Source organism: Thunnus maccoyii, chromosome 15 (genome assembly GCF_910596095.1).
Source record: "Thunnus maccoyii chromosome 15, fThuMac1.1, whole genome shotgun sequence".
Lineage (NCBI taxonomy): Eukaryota > Metazoa > Chordata > Actinopteri > Scombriformes > Scombridae > Thunnus > Thunnus maccoyii.
In genome coordinates, this window is record NC_056547.1 from 1,127,942 (window position 1) to 1,146,195 (window position 18,254).

General features: G+C 39.5%; 2 protein-coding genes across 5 annotated transcripts in view; both read left to right on the plus strand.

The window, feature by feature from the left end:
* Positions 1-752: 752 nt before the first annotated feature.
* On the plus strand, positions 753-10,711 carry LOC121913165 (gastrula zinc finger protein XlCGF57.1-like). 2 transcript variants are annotated; one of them, XM_042435846.1, is made up of 3 exons: positions 753-1,155; positions 2,777-3,958; positions 4,670-5,860. In XM_042435846.1, exons 1-2 carry the CDS (start codon positions 963-965, stop codon positions 3,910-3,912), a joined length of 1,329 nt encoding a protein of 442 aa, XP_042291780.1. In that variant the 5' UTR covers positions 753-962; the 3' UTR covers positions 3,913-3,958; positions 4,670-5,860. The 2 variants fall into 2 exon arrangements, with proteins under 2 accessions (XP_042291780.1, XP_042291779.1); XM_042435845.1 differs by lacking the exon at positions 4,670-5,860 and adding an exon at positions 9,406-10,711 and having other exon boundaries at positions 755-1,155; positions 2,777-3,042.
* Positions 6,734-18,254, plus strand: part of LOC121913150 (oocyte zinc finger protein XlCOF22-like) — a 45,220-nt gene continuing 33,699 nt past the window's right edge. The window contains exon 1 of one of the 3 annotated variants that reach the window (XM_042435833.1): positions 6,734-7,298. In XM_042435833.1, the coding sequence (XP_042291767.1) occupies positions 7,028-7,298 (271 nt within the window). In that variant the 5' untranslated portion in view covers positions 6,734-7,027. The remainder of the gene's footprint in view (positions 7,299-18,254) is intronic. The other 2 variants (XM_042435832.1, XM_042435831.1) reach the window with 2 other exon arrangements.

The window sequence follows — 18,254 nt, forward strand, 5'->3', positions numbered from 1 at the left end:
TTAATATCCAGTATGAACAGGAGGAATGATTACAGACACCTGACTGCTGGTTTAACACACTGGGAACACTGGGAACCTGTCCTTTAGGGTTTAGCTAACTCTGGTCCACACTCCAGCATACAAACTAAAAAGTATTTAAATTTTACCCACATTGGGTCAACAGAGCAACACAAGACAGTTTTGGTGTCATTTTTATTATTTGCCCAAACTATAGTTTACAATAATCTCTACTCTTTTTAAACTTGCATGTTTGTCATTGAGTGTTAATAACTTGTGTATCTTTTGAATTTCATATGCACATCATTTTGTTCAAGAAACAATAAATATGTGTTTAGCTGAAGCTTGTTGTGTGTAACAGTGGGTCAAAATAACAGATTTACCAGAATGTTGTGTTATTGACCATAAAGCTTGTAAAAATTTGAACGCGATGATTTTCAGTATGCAGCAGGGGGCGATAATGCGCCTTAACGCCGGTTGTCAATTACAATAAAACCGGAAGAGGAGGAAGAAGAGGCACGTTGTTATTATGGATCCCACTCAGAAGTGTATAATAAGAGCTCTTATAATACATCCATGATCCCACTGCTTTTCTCAGCAAGAACCCTGACCAACCCAATAAACGAAGGCAATGAGTACTAAGCCAATCAGAGGCAGAGTAGGCCGTGCGTTGCCAGTAAAATCAGTGGGATCAATAACTCTGAAAATCCTCGGGGCTTTATTTTGAAATCAAGAAATGTACACATACCGGAAGTGATCGGCCTAACTGTTGCTAACGGCGGGAAAGTATCTTTTATGCAGCAGGAACGAACCACGGATGTCCGGATAAATGTGTCTGAATTGACAAAGCGTGTAGAGTTAGCTTAGCTTGTTAGCTGGTAACGGGGACGTATGTTAGCGCAGCAACCAGTGGTAGCAACGCTGACAGTCTGACGGAGAAAAAAAGTTTCTGTCATCGTGTTAAAATGTCTAAAGTCCAAATGCTGAGAGCTGTGGTCGACCAGCGACTAACTGCGGCTGCTGAAGAGATATTTGTGCTGTTTGAAAGATCGATAGCAGAGTACGAGGAGGAACTTTCTCGATCCAAAGAGGAGAACGAGCGACAACGCAAACTACTGGACGCTGTTTTCAACCCTCAACTTCAGCTACACAGAGCAGGTTTGTTCTCTTTACATCTTATTCTCACTCTGATCACACTCAGTTTAACCTGAGCTGATACTACAGCATGCAGCAGGGTTTGTCTTCAACTCGTTTGATAACTGGATAAACAAATAAACAATGCGTTATTTTGTTTTTCCTTTTTTTTGTGTGAATTAAAAACGGAAACCCACGTGCTCTTATTGTTATATCTATATTGTCTGCCCTTAATGCATCTCAAAACATTGTCATTGCCTATGTAGATAGATGGATATAGATAGATAGATAAATAGATTTCAAAAAGAATGTTTTTCGGTTTATTAAATATAACGGATGAAGTTGCCGCTGTGCGTCTCTTTATGGGGGTGATATTGCTGCAGGTAACTTATTTAAACTCAAGCTGACATCTTTAAATGTTCCAGTCGTTTTAGTGCCAAATTCCCTCCAGACAGGCGGACAGGACCGGTCAGGATCTGATGTTAGTTCATGTTAATTGACGGTGTTTCCCTGTTGAGTTACAGTGGAAGGAACATAACAAAGAGATCCGCATATAACCAGTGAGATGCAGTGGGAGCAGATCCCGGTACAACCGTCGGGTGGTTCCTCGCCTCCTTCTCATGCCTTAAGACCGTTTAACGTCCAGCTACTCGTTGGTTATCTCTTACATAACACACAGCATAATGGGAAGGGGGGAAATGACCCCTGATGACCCCTAAATGAAACTGTATCAGTTTGAACTAATGTTAGCTTCCTGGGATGTGATAGACCCTCAGATCTATCAGTATCAGTGTAAATATATATGTGTGTCAATAACTAACACAAAATCTCGTTTGTCCACCAGAGATCACTGACAAGTTCAGCTTTACACTGAACGATGTTCCTCTGATTTAAAGCATCCTTATCAAAACTCTTAGTATAATTGGTAACGCTTTATTTTACAGGCCCTTTAATTTTACACTATTTACACATTTCCTGTAGTAATTTGCAGGTATTTAATAGTTAACTTTTACATTGTACAAAAAGAGAGGTGCAATTTAGCACAAATTATAAGAAAAATTGAAATAATAGGAAGGTATTTAACACTTATTCCTTTTTTGTTAGAGTTTGTAACACATTGCACCACCCTTTCTGGAAAATGTCCCGTTAAATACCTGCAAATTTCCAGGAAACTGGTATAAAATTAAAGGACCTGTAAAATAAAATGTTACTATATATTATATGTGTTTATAGTAAAACTAATATAGCCAATATATAATTATCAGATTTTTTAAAAACTCAAATATATCATCCGCAGATGTCAATCAATCCATCTCAACTCTATGAAACAGATAACAGTACTTCTTCTCTCTCTGAGCGGCTGGAACCAGAAGATGTGTTTTGGGGGTTTTTTGGTTTGTTTGATTTGTTGCTTGATAAATAACAATTAACCGAACATCAGTTGTGTGATTTCAGCACATTGAAGTCTTCTTTAACATTTAAGCCACTACTAACCATGCAGAGAGCTTACTGTCGAAACAACTACCAAGAGTTTCATATTCAATAAATAAATGAACATACAGCTTGTTACAGTCAGCAGCTGCTGCAGAGAAGCTCATGAACATAACGTTTTTCCATAATATCTTTGTCTGTATGTGTCCTGCAGACGTCCAGCAGCTGTTGGAGAGTAAAGAAGAGGTTCCACCTGAGCAGCAGCAGGAGTGGAGCTCCAGTCTGGACCAGGAGGACCCAGAACCCCCACACATTAAAGAGGAAGAGGAGGAACTGTGGACCAGTCAGGAGGGAGAGCAGCTTCAAGGACTGGAGGAGGCTGATATCACTACGTTTACACTCATTCTTGTTCCTGTGAAGAGTGAAGATGATGAAGAGAAACCTCAGTCCTCACAGCTTCATCAAAGACAAACTGAACAGATGGAAACAGAAGCTGATGGAGAGGACTGTGGAGGATCAGAACCAGATCCAGATAAACATTTACAACCCGTTAGCGATGACAAGACTTCAGACACTCCTGAGACTGACGTCATCGATGACCGGACAGAGAGCAGGAAACATCGATCACGTTTAAACACTCTTAAAAATAACGAAGACCCTTTAAGTGACGTGACCCACAACGCTGCTGAGGGATCGTTTAGCTGCTCTGAATGTGGTCAAAGATTTGGCCGCAAACCACATCTGAACACACAAATGAGAATTTACACAGGAGAGAAACCATTTAGCTGCTCTTTTTGCGGCAAAACATTTTCTCAAAAGGGAAACTCAACGAGTCACACGAGACTTCACACGGGAGAAAAACCGTTCAGTTGCACAGTTTGTAAGAAAACGTTCAGATATAACAGCGACGTTAGAAGACACATGAGAACACACACGGGGGAGAAACCGTTTAATTCTAACATGGCGCTCAGACGGAGATTTGATGTCAAGTTCAAAGAGAGAGTTTTGCAGTATGCGGAGGAACATTCAGGAGAGAAAGCTGCAAAGCACTTTGACATCGACTCGAAAAGAATCAGGTACTGGAAGAAGCAGAAGAATGAGCTGCTGTTAGCCGACAAGAGGAGAGCACGGCTAGCTGGAGGCGGGAGGAAAACATCTAGCTTGGAGCTAGAGAGAAGGCTTTCAGCGTGGATTTACTCAATGCAGGATGAACAGATCCAAATATCCAAAGAAATGATCAAAAATAAAGCGTTGGAGATCTACTCTTCAGTGAGTGATGGAGGCAAGATGTTTATGGCTAGTAGAGGTTGGCTACAGAAATTTCTACAGCGACACAACCTCTCACTTTGACATCGCACCACTTCACCACCAAACTCAACGTCTTCAAAGTTGGCTGTTCATGAAGTGAAGGCAGCGCAGCAGCAGATCTGCAGCTCAGTGAACGCCACTTACTCTCTCATAGAAAGAAAATTCAACTTCACTGAAGAAAAGGTGTGAATATTTAGGATAACATTCACCATTTAATGAGTGATTACTCCTTAATACAGCACAGCAGTACAGTTAACCCAGTCATGACATGTATCAAAGGTAAGTGTGTGTGTGGTCTGAAACAAATCAGCAATAAAATATACTAATAACCACCAACAGTTTAACTAGACTTTGCTGATAATGTACCCAGGCCTAACAGTGATGGTAACTTCAGTTCTGACACTGATAAAGTCACTAAGAATGTAAACACTAACAGCAATAACAATCAACGTAATAGTCGTATAAATACAAATGCTACTATCAGTAGGCATAATAACACCGAGCAGAAACCGCAGCTGCAACTGCAGTTCCTTGAACGACCACTTGAGGCTCCAAAAGCGAGTCAACAACAACAACAACAACAACATACAGTCTATGAATAACATTCATATCAATACTAGAACCACTAACATCAAAGACCAGCAGGCAGAGCCACACTTCAATAGTGCAGTAACGAGAGTTTCTTAGGAGAAGCTGCTGCAATTAGCAACCACATCAGATATCCCTAAACAGAAGCAGGATTACACAACTACCAACGCTGACACACTGCTGGCAAAGTTATTAAACAATGTAATAAGAATATATACTTATAATCAGATATCTTGATGTGGCTCATCTATCAGTGTCTATTTACCAATAACGGTATTGATCAAACTGAGGTAGTGGCAGCCAAACACACAATAACTAACTGCACATCTGGCAACACATCTGCTCCCAGTCTCAATATTAGGATGAGAACATATAACTTACCGGCTGGAAAAAACATGTCAAACAATCAAAGGAGGAGTCGAGGCGCACATCAGAACCGTTACTGCCCGCTCTTGTCAGCTGGTTGCTCAGGTGCGTCACCAGTGGAGAAATCCGCCTAACCAGTCTCAGAGTTTATTACATTCATCCCCACTTCCTGGTGTGCCCCCCCCCCCCACCAAAGCTGAACTGAAATGTGGCTTCAACAGCAGTGATGCAGGGAGGCTGCACTGGAAATATCCAACAAGCCCCCGATGTGATGTGGAACCAGCGCTGGAAGCAGAGTCTGCATGATGAAGATCAGTGGACGGCTGGAGACGCAGATAAGGAAAACACAGCGGGAGGCAACGTAAAAGCCCCCCCGCCCGCCCGCCGCCTGCTTGTGGACCGGGTGGTCTCTCCGCCTGGACAAGGATACGATCAGAAAGTCTTTGAGAGTTCAGAGAGGAGCGAAGACGACCTCGTCCTCTGCTTCTGGGACGGACGGACCTGCGCTGCCGGACGGGAGGCTCTTGCAGCTCTGACAGCGGGAGAGCAGGCGCCAAGCAACCCAGGATGAGGAAGATGAAGAGGAGCTATTTAACAATGAACCTGTTCTCGATGGTGATGAGGAGGACTGTGATAATGGTTAGGATGGTGATTTTTGAGTGGGAGGATATTGACCACCTGTGATTTATTGATCGGATGTTAGTATTTGGGATTTGCTTGCAGTTGAATCTGATCATTATTAGATATCTGACGGACTATTGATGTTTAAATCCAGAGTATCTCAGATTTGTTTTGATTTCATGTTGTGACACATGGGCATGTTTACGCTCCGGTACGTGACTGGTCGTACTTCACATGAGTTAAATTGATCGTATGTGTAGATTTAGTATTGATGACTTTTTAAGAATACACTTTTAGAAGGTGAATACTGGTACTGTTAGCTAGCTTGCAATACTGTAATTTACTGTTTTACACTTTGTCTGAAGAGGAGATTTCCAATAAATGTACCTGTTATGTTTTACAGAGTTTAAACTGACACAATGGTGGCGTTTAAACCTCGATTGATTCATTCTGATCCACTTTTTTAGTTACTTTTCAGATCAATATTTTACACATAAAACATTGATATTGATACACATGATCAGTTTGTTATAGAATAGACTAATCAACAGTATAAGATGTTAAAATTAGCTCCAACTTGAAAACATTAAAATGTTTTAGTGAAGAAAGCTGAAAGTTCAGAGACTGACTGACAAACGTTTGTCTGCTCTGAACATGAACTCTGGACTTTGTGGTGTTTCAGGAGGAAAAACTGCCTCAAATAAACTCTCATTTTAGTTTCACATTTTCTCCAGAAGCTTTGAATGAGATCCTGAGATGAAGACAGATACACAAATCTGTTTTCAGCTCTGTTTATACTGAACTGTCTGCTTCAATGGAAAGCTGTGTTTCCTGCTGTAATCATTCCTCCTGTTCATACTGACCATTAGAAGATCCCTTCATAATGACCTTACAATGGAAGTGATGGAGGACAAAATCCACAGTCCTCCTTCTGTGTAAAAATGTATTTAAAAGTTTATCTGAAGCTAATATGAAGCTTCAGCGTCCAAATGAGTCAAATCAAGTAGATATCTTTCAACGTTACAGTCTTTTTAGTGCCAAAGTTCCTCTTTTTGTTACTATACTTCCACCTGCAGCTCAACAGGGAAACACTGTCCGAGGAAACACAAAGAGGGAATTTGATGCTAAAAAGACTGTAAATGTGTCAGATATCCACTTGATATGACTAACTCAGACTGCTGAAGCTGAATAGAAGCTTCACACAGACTTTTAAATGCATTGAAAACACATTTGAAGGATCTTTGAATATCCAGTATGAACAGGAGGAATGATTACAGACACCTGACTGCTGGTTTAACACACTGGGAACACTGGGAACCGTCCTTTAATGTCTTGACTCTAAACACTCCGATACAGCAGGTGGCGGTATGCAGGTGACGATTCTTCGCGATCCGCCAATAACCAAAGAAGAAGAACAGCCGCAAATGGCGTCTGATTAACTGTCCTCTTTACAGCATGAATGAACCGTCAGCCTCTGTATGACTGGACAGACCTGTCTGAACGGACTCTGTGCTGCTGTTTTAGTTTTCCAGTATCTTACAAACCGTGCAGAGTTAGCTTAGCTTGTTAGCTGGTAACGGGGATGTTTGTTACCGCAGCAACCAGTGTTAGCAACGCTGACAGTCTGACGGAGGAAAAAAGTTTCTGTCATCGTGTTAAAATGTCTAAAGTCCAAATGCTGAGAGCTGTGGTCGACCAGCGACTAACTGCGGCTGCTGAAGAGATATTTGTGCTGTTTGAAAGATCGATAGCAGAGTACGAGGAGGAACTTTCTCGATCCAAAGAGGAGAACGAGCGACAACGCAAACTACTGGACGCTGTTTTCAACCCTCAACTTCAGCTACACAGAGCAGGTTTGTTCCCTTTATATCTTATTCTCACTCTGATCACACTCAGTTTAACCTGAGCCGATACTACAGCATGCAGCAGGGTTTGTACTTTCAGGTTTAAACACAACTGTAAAGCTGATAAATAAAACTTTACTAGAAGACGTTGAAGTTAACTTATAGATTTAGAAAAGAGTACACAGAACATTTTGTAATTAATAACTGATTACATATACTTATTGTGACAGTAATTACATTACTCATCAGCAAAATGAACGCGGTATATTACTTATTTTCCTTAATCAGCTGCAAACTACATCAAAGTTTCCTTAAAACAACTCAAAATCCTCCACAGACTCAATCTGCAAACCGCAACACACATCAGCACCGAGATCAATATCAATCAATCAATCATCCGTACGGTATTTGTATAGCACCTTTTAATAAAGGTTAATGCAACTGAAGATGACTGACAAGCTAATAATAAGACAGTAAAACAATCTGAGACTAACACAAGAAATAAAACTTATGAAAATGTAATGAAACTTAAAAATAATAAAAGTAGAATAGAGTGAAATAGAAGCAAGATAAAATAAATAAAACATAGACACTGAGTGAAATGTTCCTTTATTTTGAAGAGTTTGGTCACGTTGGTTTGTTATGAAAAAGCTAAAAGAGTAGAAATATAAACCGATACGACAGCATGAAACTGTAAAGCTGATAAATAGAACTTTACTAGAAGACGTTGAGGGAATCTATCTGTTTATAGAACAATACACAGTACATTTTAGTGTAATATTGCGGGTTTCCCTGCGTTTCTTTGAGACAAAGGTGGCAAAGGATGAAGGACGTAGTTACAGTTTGAGCACTTATGTGAAAACATCACGATTTGACAGACGAAAGTGTCCCATGGCCATGGAAGTTCAATTTTATACCAAGATGGAACAAAAAAACCCCAAAAAGATTAAAAATACTAATCATTCAGGTTACATTTTTACCAAAATAAATCCACATTCACCTACAAAATGGGAGCCAAATTAAACAGTGACTTTATTTTGAAATATCATCCATGTTGCTCGTCACCTACAAACAAGGCTTATTTTAAATGGTGTATTTTTATAATGAGCTTTGTTCAATTGGGACGTGCTTCCAGTGGACGATCATCCCCATCGGATAGTCAGGAGGAAGCGACAAAAGTATTTGATCTCGTAGGTTTGAATCATAGAAGTTAACTTAGGATTCACAAATACAGTTGAGTTCACCCTCAAACACACAGATGTTTCACTACAAATCTTTTTTATTTATTCACACGTCACACACAGCTACAGATCTCCTTATGGTTTTAAAAAATTAAATCTATTTGTTCAAATATTTTTTTTACACATTCAAACATGAATTCATTTGATCATTTTCACACATTGACATATTTGAATGTATTCATACAAAATGTTTTCTCACATTCAGATATGGAGATACACAGCTCCAATTTTATTCCATACAAAACACAGAATCAATCAATCAATCAATCAATCAATCAATCTCAACTGTATGAAACAGATAACAGTAGCAAATACTCACACACTCACATTTAAGGAGCTGGAACCAGAAGCTATATGATGTTTTTGCTTTGAATAACTTAAAAACAATGAAGTGATCATCAGTTGTTGCTGACCAATTGATTTATCAACTAATCATTTCAGTAATATCCACATTTAAACCACCACTAACCATGCAGAGAGCTTACTGACCAAACAACGGCTAAATGATTCATATTGTTATTTGGCCATAATATTGAAATGACAGTAAATGTACATACAGCTTGTAACAGTCAGCACTTGTTATGCAGTTTTGTATTTCAATGTGTCCTGCAGACGTCCAGCAGCTGTTGGAGAGTAAAGAAGAGGTTCCAACTGAGCAGCAGGAGTGGAGCTCCAGTCTGGACCAGGAGGACCCAGAGCCCCCACACATTAAAGAGGAACAGGAGGAACTCTGGACCAGTCAGGAGGGAGAGCAGCTTCAAGGACTGGAGGAGGCTGATATCACCACATTTACACTCACTCTCGTTCCTATGACGAGTGAAGATGATGAAGAGAAACCTCAGTCCTCACAGCTTCATCAAAGACAAACTGAACAGATGAAAACAGAAGCTGATGGAGAGGACTGTGGAGGATCAGAACCAGCCAGGAACTCAGATCCAGATAGACATTTACAGTCTGACGACAACAAGATGTCAGACTCTTCTGAGACCGAAATCAGTGATGAGACTCCAAAAAACAAGGAAGTGCCCGTTAGTGATAAGAAATATCATAGTGGTGAAATCTCAACTACCTGTTCTGAGTGCGGTAAAACATTTTGCTCCAAGTCAAATCTGAATAAGCACAAGAAAATTCACACAGGGGAGAAACCATTTAGTTGCTCATTTTGCAGTAAAAGATTTTTACAAAGGGGACAGTTAACTACTCACATCACAGTTCACACGGGAGAAAAACCTTTTAGCTGCTCAGTTTGTAAGGAATCTTTCAGGCTTAGAAGAGGTGTTGTGAAACACATGAAAATCCACACAGGGGAGAAGCCAGTGAGCGGCAAAAAAGGAAACACTTATGATAATATTGATAGAAAATCAGAACCAACCGGGAACGTGACTTTAGATTTAAACACTCTGAAGCATAATGAAGTCCCTGCGAGTGATACTGGCAAGAATCCTTTAAGCTGCTATAAGTGTGGTAAAAGATTTCGTCGTAAGGATGGTCTGAGGAGACACATGAGAGTTCACACAGGAGAGAAACCATTTAGTTGCACCGTTTGTCAGAAACAATTTGCCAGCAAAGAAGCGGCTATGACACACATGAGACTTCATTCTGGGGAGAGACCGTTTGGTTGCTCAATTTGCGGTAAGAGATTCAACCAGAAGGTGTGTTTGCAGATACATACGAAGACTCATACAGGAGAAAAGCCATTCAGCTGCACACTTTGCGGTAAAAGATTCACACTCAAAAGAGGTCTGGCGGACCACATGGCCGTCCACATGAAAGAGAAACGATTCACATGCACTGCGTGTGACAAAAGATTCACTTGGCTTTATCAGCTCAAAAATCACCAGGCTGTTTGTGACCCCGTAAAGTTTCACCAAAACCAAACTGATAAGAAGTTTAGCTGCTCTGAATGCGGTAAACGGTTTAGCCGTAGATACAGCCTGAAACTGCACATAAGAAGTCATACACAAGAAAAACATTACTAGCAAAAACCCTGAGTGTACTCAATTCATCGGCACTTGAATGTATGTGTTGTTGTTTTTTTCTGTATATTGACAGAGTTGTGTTGTTTTTAGCATCATATATAAGAATAAAGTATTCCATTTCTTAGCATGATTTGTTTTAGTTTCTATCAGCTGGCACCTGATGAACTTAATTCCATGAATAATTAAAAGCTATACAATGAAACTGTTGGCAGCTGTCTGGTTTCAAGTGTTTTTAAAAGACAGAGACAGTTTGTTAGCAATAGAAAGGCTGTTATTATTATTAGGCTTCCTTAAAATAAAAAAAGAGGTGTCTTTGCACAGTCTCACTGTTTTTCTGCTGTGTCTCACTAGAAATCACAGTAATAATAATAATAAACTATTTATGTAGCACATTTCCCAACGATATTACAAAGTGCTTTCCACAAAGAAAGTAAAAACAGACAAGGCAGACATACAAACATTTCCAAAAGCTTTTACAAAGAGAAAAGTTTTAAGAAGAGATTTATAAGAAGTGTGGAGAAGACGCAGAGAACGCTGTGCTGATTGCTGCACGGATAGAGTAACATCTCCCTCACTGGAAAAACGAGGCTTGTCATCATTGGAGGCAATCTCAAAGCAGAGAGATATTGACATGAGATTCTGCAACCAGTGGCAATCCCATATCTCCACAGTCTGGGACTGAACTCTATCCTCCAAGATGACAACACTCGCCCCCACAGAGCGGGGTTTATCAGAGACTACCTCCGGAATTTGGGAGTGGAGAGGATGGAAGAGCCTGCCAGCAATCCTGACCTCAACCCCATTGAACACTTGTGGGATCAGCTTGGGCGTGCTGTTCATGCTAGAGCGACCAACACAACCACGTTGGCTAACTTGTGACAGATGCTGGTTGAAGAATGGGACGCCATCCCACAGCAGTGTGTGACCAGGCTGGTGACCAGCATGAGGAGGAGGTGCCAGGCTGCTGTGGCTGTGGATGGTTCTTCCACACGCTACTGAGGCTCCTGTTTGTTAAATGAATCAATTGTTAAATTGCCAATATGTCTTGTTTCTGCAAACTTCAATCATCCAATCCACCAAACAATGTCAATGGCAGAATAAGCTGTTTGGCATTGGCAGAGAAGATTTGGCAAATTTTTCATGGGCGCAACCCGCATACTCAGCTCTGCTGCTCGTCCTTCAAATGCATGTTCCTTACAAATGTGGCTCCATTTAAAAGGGAAATAAACAGGCTTTCCAACGGTATAAGATTTATTGCCAAGAAGCATTGTTACAACAAAGAAATAATCTACCAAACACACATTTCCTTACTTTTTGTGTTAAGTTTATATATGATGTAATTATTTCATAGCTATTTATTTACAAGTATATTTACATTCTAGAAGTCAATGTAACAATTTTCAATTAGATTTCAGTACATAACTAAACATACCCATTGCACCATAAATCATTTATATATTGAAACCCTATCAACAAATCACACAGATAACCCATGTGGTGGCAGAGATAATTAAATGAATAAATAAAAACATCCAGTCCCTGTGAAGATGATGAAGAGAAACCTCAGTCCTCACAGCTTCATCAAAGACAAACTGAACAGATGGAAACAGAAACCAATGGTGACGAGACTAAAAATAAAGACACTTCTCTAAGTGATGAAGGATACGATATTGCTGAGAAACCAATTAACTGCACCGAGTGTGGTAGAGGATTTCGTCACAAGGGACATTTGCCGATTCACATGAGATGTCACACAGGAGAGAAACCGTTCAGCTGCTCATTTTGTAAGAAACATTTCACACGGCGCGACCATGCTGTGACACGCATGAGAATCCTCACAGGAGAGAAACCCTACAGTTGTTCAGTGTGCGGGAAAAGTTTTACACGTAAACTAAGTCTGAAACATCGCGTGCATCTTCACACAGAGGAGAGACCATTCAGTTGCAATGTTTGTGACAAAACATTCACAAGTCAAAAGTCACAAGTGTTTTTATGACAGCAGCAGCAGTAAAACTTCTGTTCAGCAGTGATGAAACACCGCAGCAGCACAGTGTTGAAGCAGTGATGGACATTTGTCATATTTAGAGTTTGGTAATATTTAGGTTTTATCATTGTAATCCCTTTTAAATTCTTCCTGTCAAGTGAACAAGAAAATAAAAAACGTTTCCTCATCGATTTCATCATGTATGAGACAAATCTGCTGCCTTTTTATGATGAGCTGATATAAGAACAATCCAACCTGCCGAGCAACTTAAAACTGGCTCATTCATAGTGTTTACGGGTTCAAGTCTGTCTTAATACGATAGTCAGGTGCCAATATGGACATTGAACCAGTTTTTGTGGCTGTAATTATTCCTTTTGTTCATACTGGACAGTAAAAGTTCCCTTCCCAAAGAGATATACAGTATAAGCTTCAAAAATATTTTAAATCCATTTTTGTACAGAACAGAGACTGTGGATTTTTACCTTCATCTGTTACATTAAAATCATCTCTTAACATCCAGAAAGAACGATTACAGCAAGAAAAACATTTTTCAATATTCATTTGAGCACCTGACTGTTGAACCCAATCTTAAACTGATTCTTATTTTAGTTTTCCATCAGAGATGATAAATGAGTGATAAATTACTTTCAATGATGTGAAGGAGAAGAAGTTAATATCTCTCTTTGTATTTAATCTTGTGGTACTACAGACTTTATAGGGCTGTGTCATAATTTTTAAAGTGTGTCTTAAACGCACAATATGTAATTTCAGCCACTAGAGGTCTCAATCAAAACAATAACAACAGACGGAGTGTGATGACGGTGTGAAGTAGCAAGGGATCATGGGAGTTGTTGTCTTCGTCGTTAAATAACCAGCTTCACCGGGATAGGATTACTCCAGTGTTCGTCATTCAGGATGTTTTTACCCGCAGAGGTCTCCTCCTCTCCAAAAACAAATGTACACGCAGATTAAAATCGTTAAAATACTAATTAAAGCTGTTACACCTAAAAAAATCAATCAATCATATTTCTCCGACGATGTTTGGTGACCACTGGACTTCCTGGAGGGGCTGTTAGCCGAGCTGCTGCTAACGTTTGTCCAGTTTATTTCTCTGATAACTTAAGATCCAGACGTCCAATGACTAAAATCCTTCTTCCGGCTAAAAGATATAGTTAAAAACCACCCAAATTTATCATAAAAATGTGGCTTAAAAATGAATAAAAGTCCATTTATAACAGTTTGTGTGGAACAACCACAACGCCGATGTATTATCTTGTATGTGTGTAAGTTACTCTTTGGTAGACGCCATTGTAGTGGACAAACACAGCGCCGCCGTCTGCATCTGGTGCGTGTTTACTCTTTGGTAGAGGAGGTATGACGCCATCGACAGGCGACCAAATGAAACGGTCCGTTACTTTGATTAAATTACAGATTTCTCTGGGTTTGAAAACTGTTGGAAACATTTTGGATAATTTAAGTACACAACTCAACAACATATATAACATAGGTCTAGTTGTTTTTAGACATTTTAATGTGGAATAATTACATATTATACCTTTAACAACAGTCAGGAGCCCAAATGAACATCGAAACATGTTTTTCTTGCTGTAATCGTTCCTCCTGTTCATGATCACGCAAATACAAATACTTTATATTGCACAATCAAGCTCCTGTGATTTGTTAAAGTAAGAATAGTGTCGGTTCAACCAAACAGTATTGGAGTTACAGTCGAAAGCCGGTAAAAAATTTCAGGAGCTGAGAGGAGAAATACTGAGCTGTTAAATCAAGTTATCTAAAAGCATGCAGATTTAATTTAGACCACATAAAAGAGACAATATCATGTTGAATGGATTCTGTCTGATAACATTTGTTTAAGAATGGAACATATTTCTCAAAATCTTTGATAATGGATGCGATATTTAATATTTATCCTGGCAGTCTCGGATATTCATCTTATCAGTCCCATCAGGTAGAACACACTCACTGTTAATATCATGTGATAACCATATGTGGAGCAATAAACGCACTACTGCCACCTACTGGACCGGTGATGAGCAGTAGAACGTGGTGAATTGTGGGATACACTTAGCTCATAATATCACATCAAAGCAATATTAGGAGAAATGTGCGTCGGTCTGGGTTAAGTGTAGTGTGTGTTGGTATATGTCAGACGTGGGACACAACTGGCTACTACCTGGCATTGCATAAACGTGCACTGAAGTGCTCAAGACTGCAAGTGTGGGTGATGGGACGCACCTGGACAAGAGTCCAGGAACTGTTGTGATGCCTCTGCAACCGAGCTGTCGTAGTCTGTCCTCCAGAGAAAACCTGGAACTTGGATTTAATATCAAGACCTGTGCAGAAATTTAAGCTGTAAACTCTCCAGACTTGTGGACTTTTGTCATACGAACCATGACGTATTCATCGTCATCACATCAAGTGTGCAGTCAGGTGTCCATAGTAACAGTGAAAGAGGTTTTCCTCGCTGTAATCATTCCTCCTGTTCATACTGGATATTAAAAGATCCTTCAAATGTGCTTTCAATGGAAGTGATGGAGGATAAAATCCACAGTGTGTCCACACAGTCATTTAAAAGTCTGTGTGAAGCTTCTATTCAGCTTCAGCAGTCTGAGTTAGTCATATCAAGTGGATATCTGACACATTTACAGTCTTTTTAGCATCAAATTCCCTCTTTGTGTTTCCTCGGACAGTGTTTCCCTGTTGAGCTGCAGGTGGAAGTATAGTAACAAAAAGAGGAACTTTGGCACTAAAAAGACTGTAACGTTGAAAGATATCTACTTGATTTGACTCATTTGGACGCTGAAGCTTCATATTAGCTTCAGATAAACTTTTAAATACATTTTTGCATTCTTTCAGTTATGTATGATATCTATCTGTATTATGATTTAAAATATAGGAGCTGTTACAATTCATATATCAGCATCATCTCCGCCCTTTTGGGCGATTTATTCAAAAACTGTGAGTCCTATTTCAATGGAAGTAACACTGGATGAAAGAGGACAAATTTGTCTACATTTAGATGTATAAATTGTGCTTGTAGAGTGGAAGTTTACAATGTGTTGAAGATCTTTTGATAAAATTTTAAGGCCTCACTCTGGGTCTGAACATTCTGCGTAATACACACTAATGTAATAATCTGAGAAGGGCTGAAATTTCATGAAACTTTTACTGCAATTGTGTAAAAAGTGTGAATTATATGAAAATGTTGAATTAATGTGAGAAAGTCCCAAGTCTTGTGACCCGTTTTAAAGTTCAAACGAAGATTCTACGTGAATGTATGAATGACTTGGAAGATGTTGAAGATCAGTGGGTTTGAATGTTTTTCTAATAGTCTTCCATTATAACTAACTGAGCACTATAGAGGGAGTTTAACCCTAACCTCTCAGCTCTGTAGGCAGTCTGCTGTGTTTGTTTCATCTTTTGTGGGGCTTTAATGAAACATTTTGCCTGTCCTGAGGTGCCAAACTAATAACAAGACCATCTATATTACTTAAAGAGATGAGTATCTCCCAATTTTTCTCACCCAAACCAAAATAAAACTGGATTACACTAAACAGGCAGGACATGTTTGCTTCCATGAAATCAAGCTCTTAAGTAGGGATCTTGGGATTCTGAGGTATCTCATTAATTCAGAAAAACAGGGTAGGATTATTTTTTCTCAAGTGAATGCAATATGCTTGAACTGGGTTTAACCCATTCACACTCATTAACACACACCAGTTCTCCTAACTTACAAAGCCCTTAATGGTCAGGCACCATCATATCTTGAAGAGCTCATAGTACCGTATTATCCCACTAGAACACTGCGCTCCCAGTATGCAGCTTACTGGAGGTTCCTACAGTCTTTAAAAGTAGAATGGGAGGCAGAGCCTTCAGCTATCAGGCTCCTCTCCTGTGGAACCATCTACCAGATTGGGTCCGGGGTGCAGACACCCTCTCTATGTTTAAGAGTAGGCTTAAAACTTTCCTTTTTGATAAAGCTTATAGTTAGGGCCGACCAGGCTCGCCTTGGATCAGCCCTTAGTTATGCTGCTATAGGCCTAGACTGCTGGGGGACTTCCCATGATGCACTGAGCTCCTCTCTCCTCCTCCTCCTCTCCATCTGTATGGATTCATGTAACATCAATGCATGTCACTAACTTTGCTTCTTTCCCAGAGTTTTTTTGTGCTTTCTCATCTCTCAGGGAACCCTGGGTTCTGGGCCGAGCCTTCGCGGTCCTTCACAGTCCTGTTGGCATCCTTCCCTGGCTGTTGCTGTTATGATTGTTGTTATATATAAATAAAAACTGAATTGATTGATTGACCAGTCACATCAATCTCTATAGCTGAAAGGAACTCTATTCCATTATATTCTTTATTCTGTTAATTTTATTTCAAGATCATAGTTCATAACAAAAAACACATGAAAGACCAGAGAAGAAAAAGCCAACAGTATAAAACAGTTTACAAAACTTTAAAAAAACAGCATCTATATTACACACAACTGTAATCACTATCAACTCCTGACATGAAAACCTTTATGCTGAATATTTTTGAAAAACCCTTGATATGGTTTAATTATTTCATATATTTAACTCTAACATTGAAATTCTGAACAAATTATAAAAACACATTTTTTAAACTTCATAACTACATTGAGAGGATGGAGCTCTGTCATCTTATTACTGCTTTCAGTTAAATCTAATTCCTTCCCGTTTCTCGTATGCATTTAGTCTTTCCTTAATTACTCAACATTTTAGGCCCAATTACCAAAAGCAGTCAGTCAGATTGGCTTGTGTTTCCTTTACTGTTGACCAATTTGTGTTGATAGTCATTTCAATTTTTCAGTTTTCTTGAACACTTACTGCTGTGAATACCATAAACACACACAGTACTATTAATGGTGAAACTCAGTCTATTAAAAAAAAACGCAAGGACAAACTTTTGCCATAAACATTAGCACATTTGAAGAGATTTCCACTAGTGTGAAATGGACGTTACCTTGCAAGGCAGCTGGCTTCACAATATCACAACATCATAAGAATCCATCTCGTCAGGCTTCAGGTTACACATTTGTGGTTCGGACCGCTCAGCGTCCTATGAGGTTCTCACATGATCTTGCAAGTCCAGCTGCCTCATAAGCTAAGACGGTGACAGATGGTGATAGGCAGATGGTTCATCCAGTCACTGGCCGAGTACTTTTTGAAAAATATATAGTTCTAATAAATAGTTCTGTGTAACAAACAATCAGGATTAATGAACGTGAACAACTGAAAAGTTTCTCTTCTGGATGAGTTCATTAACGCAGGTGGAAAAAGAACAAGTTTTTAAGCCAGTATTACATCTCATATCACTTAAAAGGAAAACATCTAAACCCGACTGAGATTCAATGGTCTCTTCTTCCAATAATAATCATTGTCTAAGGTTCAGGAAAGTCTGAAACCTTGTCAGCACTAACTGGTTGTAAATGTCTATCTGGATGTGAGTTCCTGGCTGGTTGTGATCCTCTACAGTCCTCTCCATCAGCTTCTGTTTCCATTAGAGATGGGCATGATTAATCGATGATTAATCGTTAAGAATTTTTTCGATCACATGGAATTAAATCGATTTAATGTTTGTATCTAAGTATGTTATGTATGTGTGTGTCTTGAAGTTGCAATGAATTTCACTACATGCTGCAACCAGCTGGGGGCGCAATTTAAATTCAAGAGGGAAAATGAATCCTCAGCTGCCGGCGGGCTGCCATAGAAATAAGACGAAA

Excerpts from the sequence above, each read along its gene's own strand:
- LOC121913165 (XM_042435845.1), top strand. The coding sequence starts at position 963 with ATGTCTAAAGTCCAAATGCTGAGAGCTGTGGTCGACCAGCGACTAACT. Across the intron at positions 1,156-2,776 it reads ACTTCAGCTACACAGAGCAG|ACGTCCAGCAGCTGTTGGAG; the intron begins GTTTGTTCTCTT and ends TGTGTCCTGCAG. Across the intron at positions 3,043-9,405 it reads ATCAAAGACAAACTGAACAG|ATGAAAACAGAAGCTGATGG; the intron begins ATGGAAACAGAA and ends CAAACTGAACAG.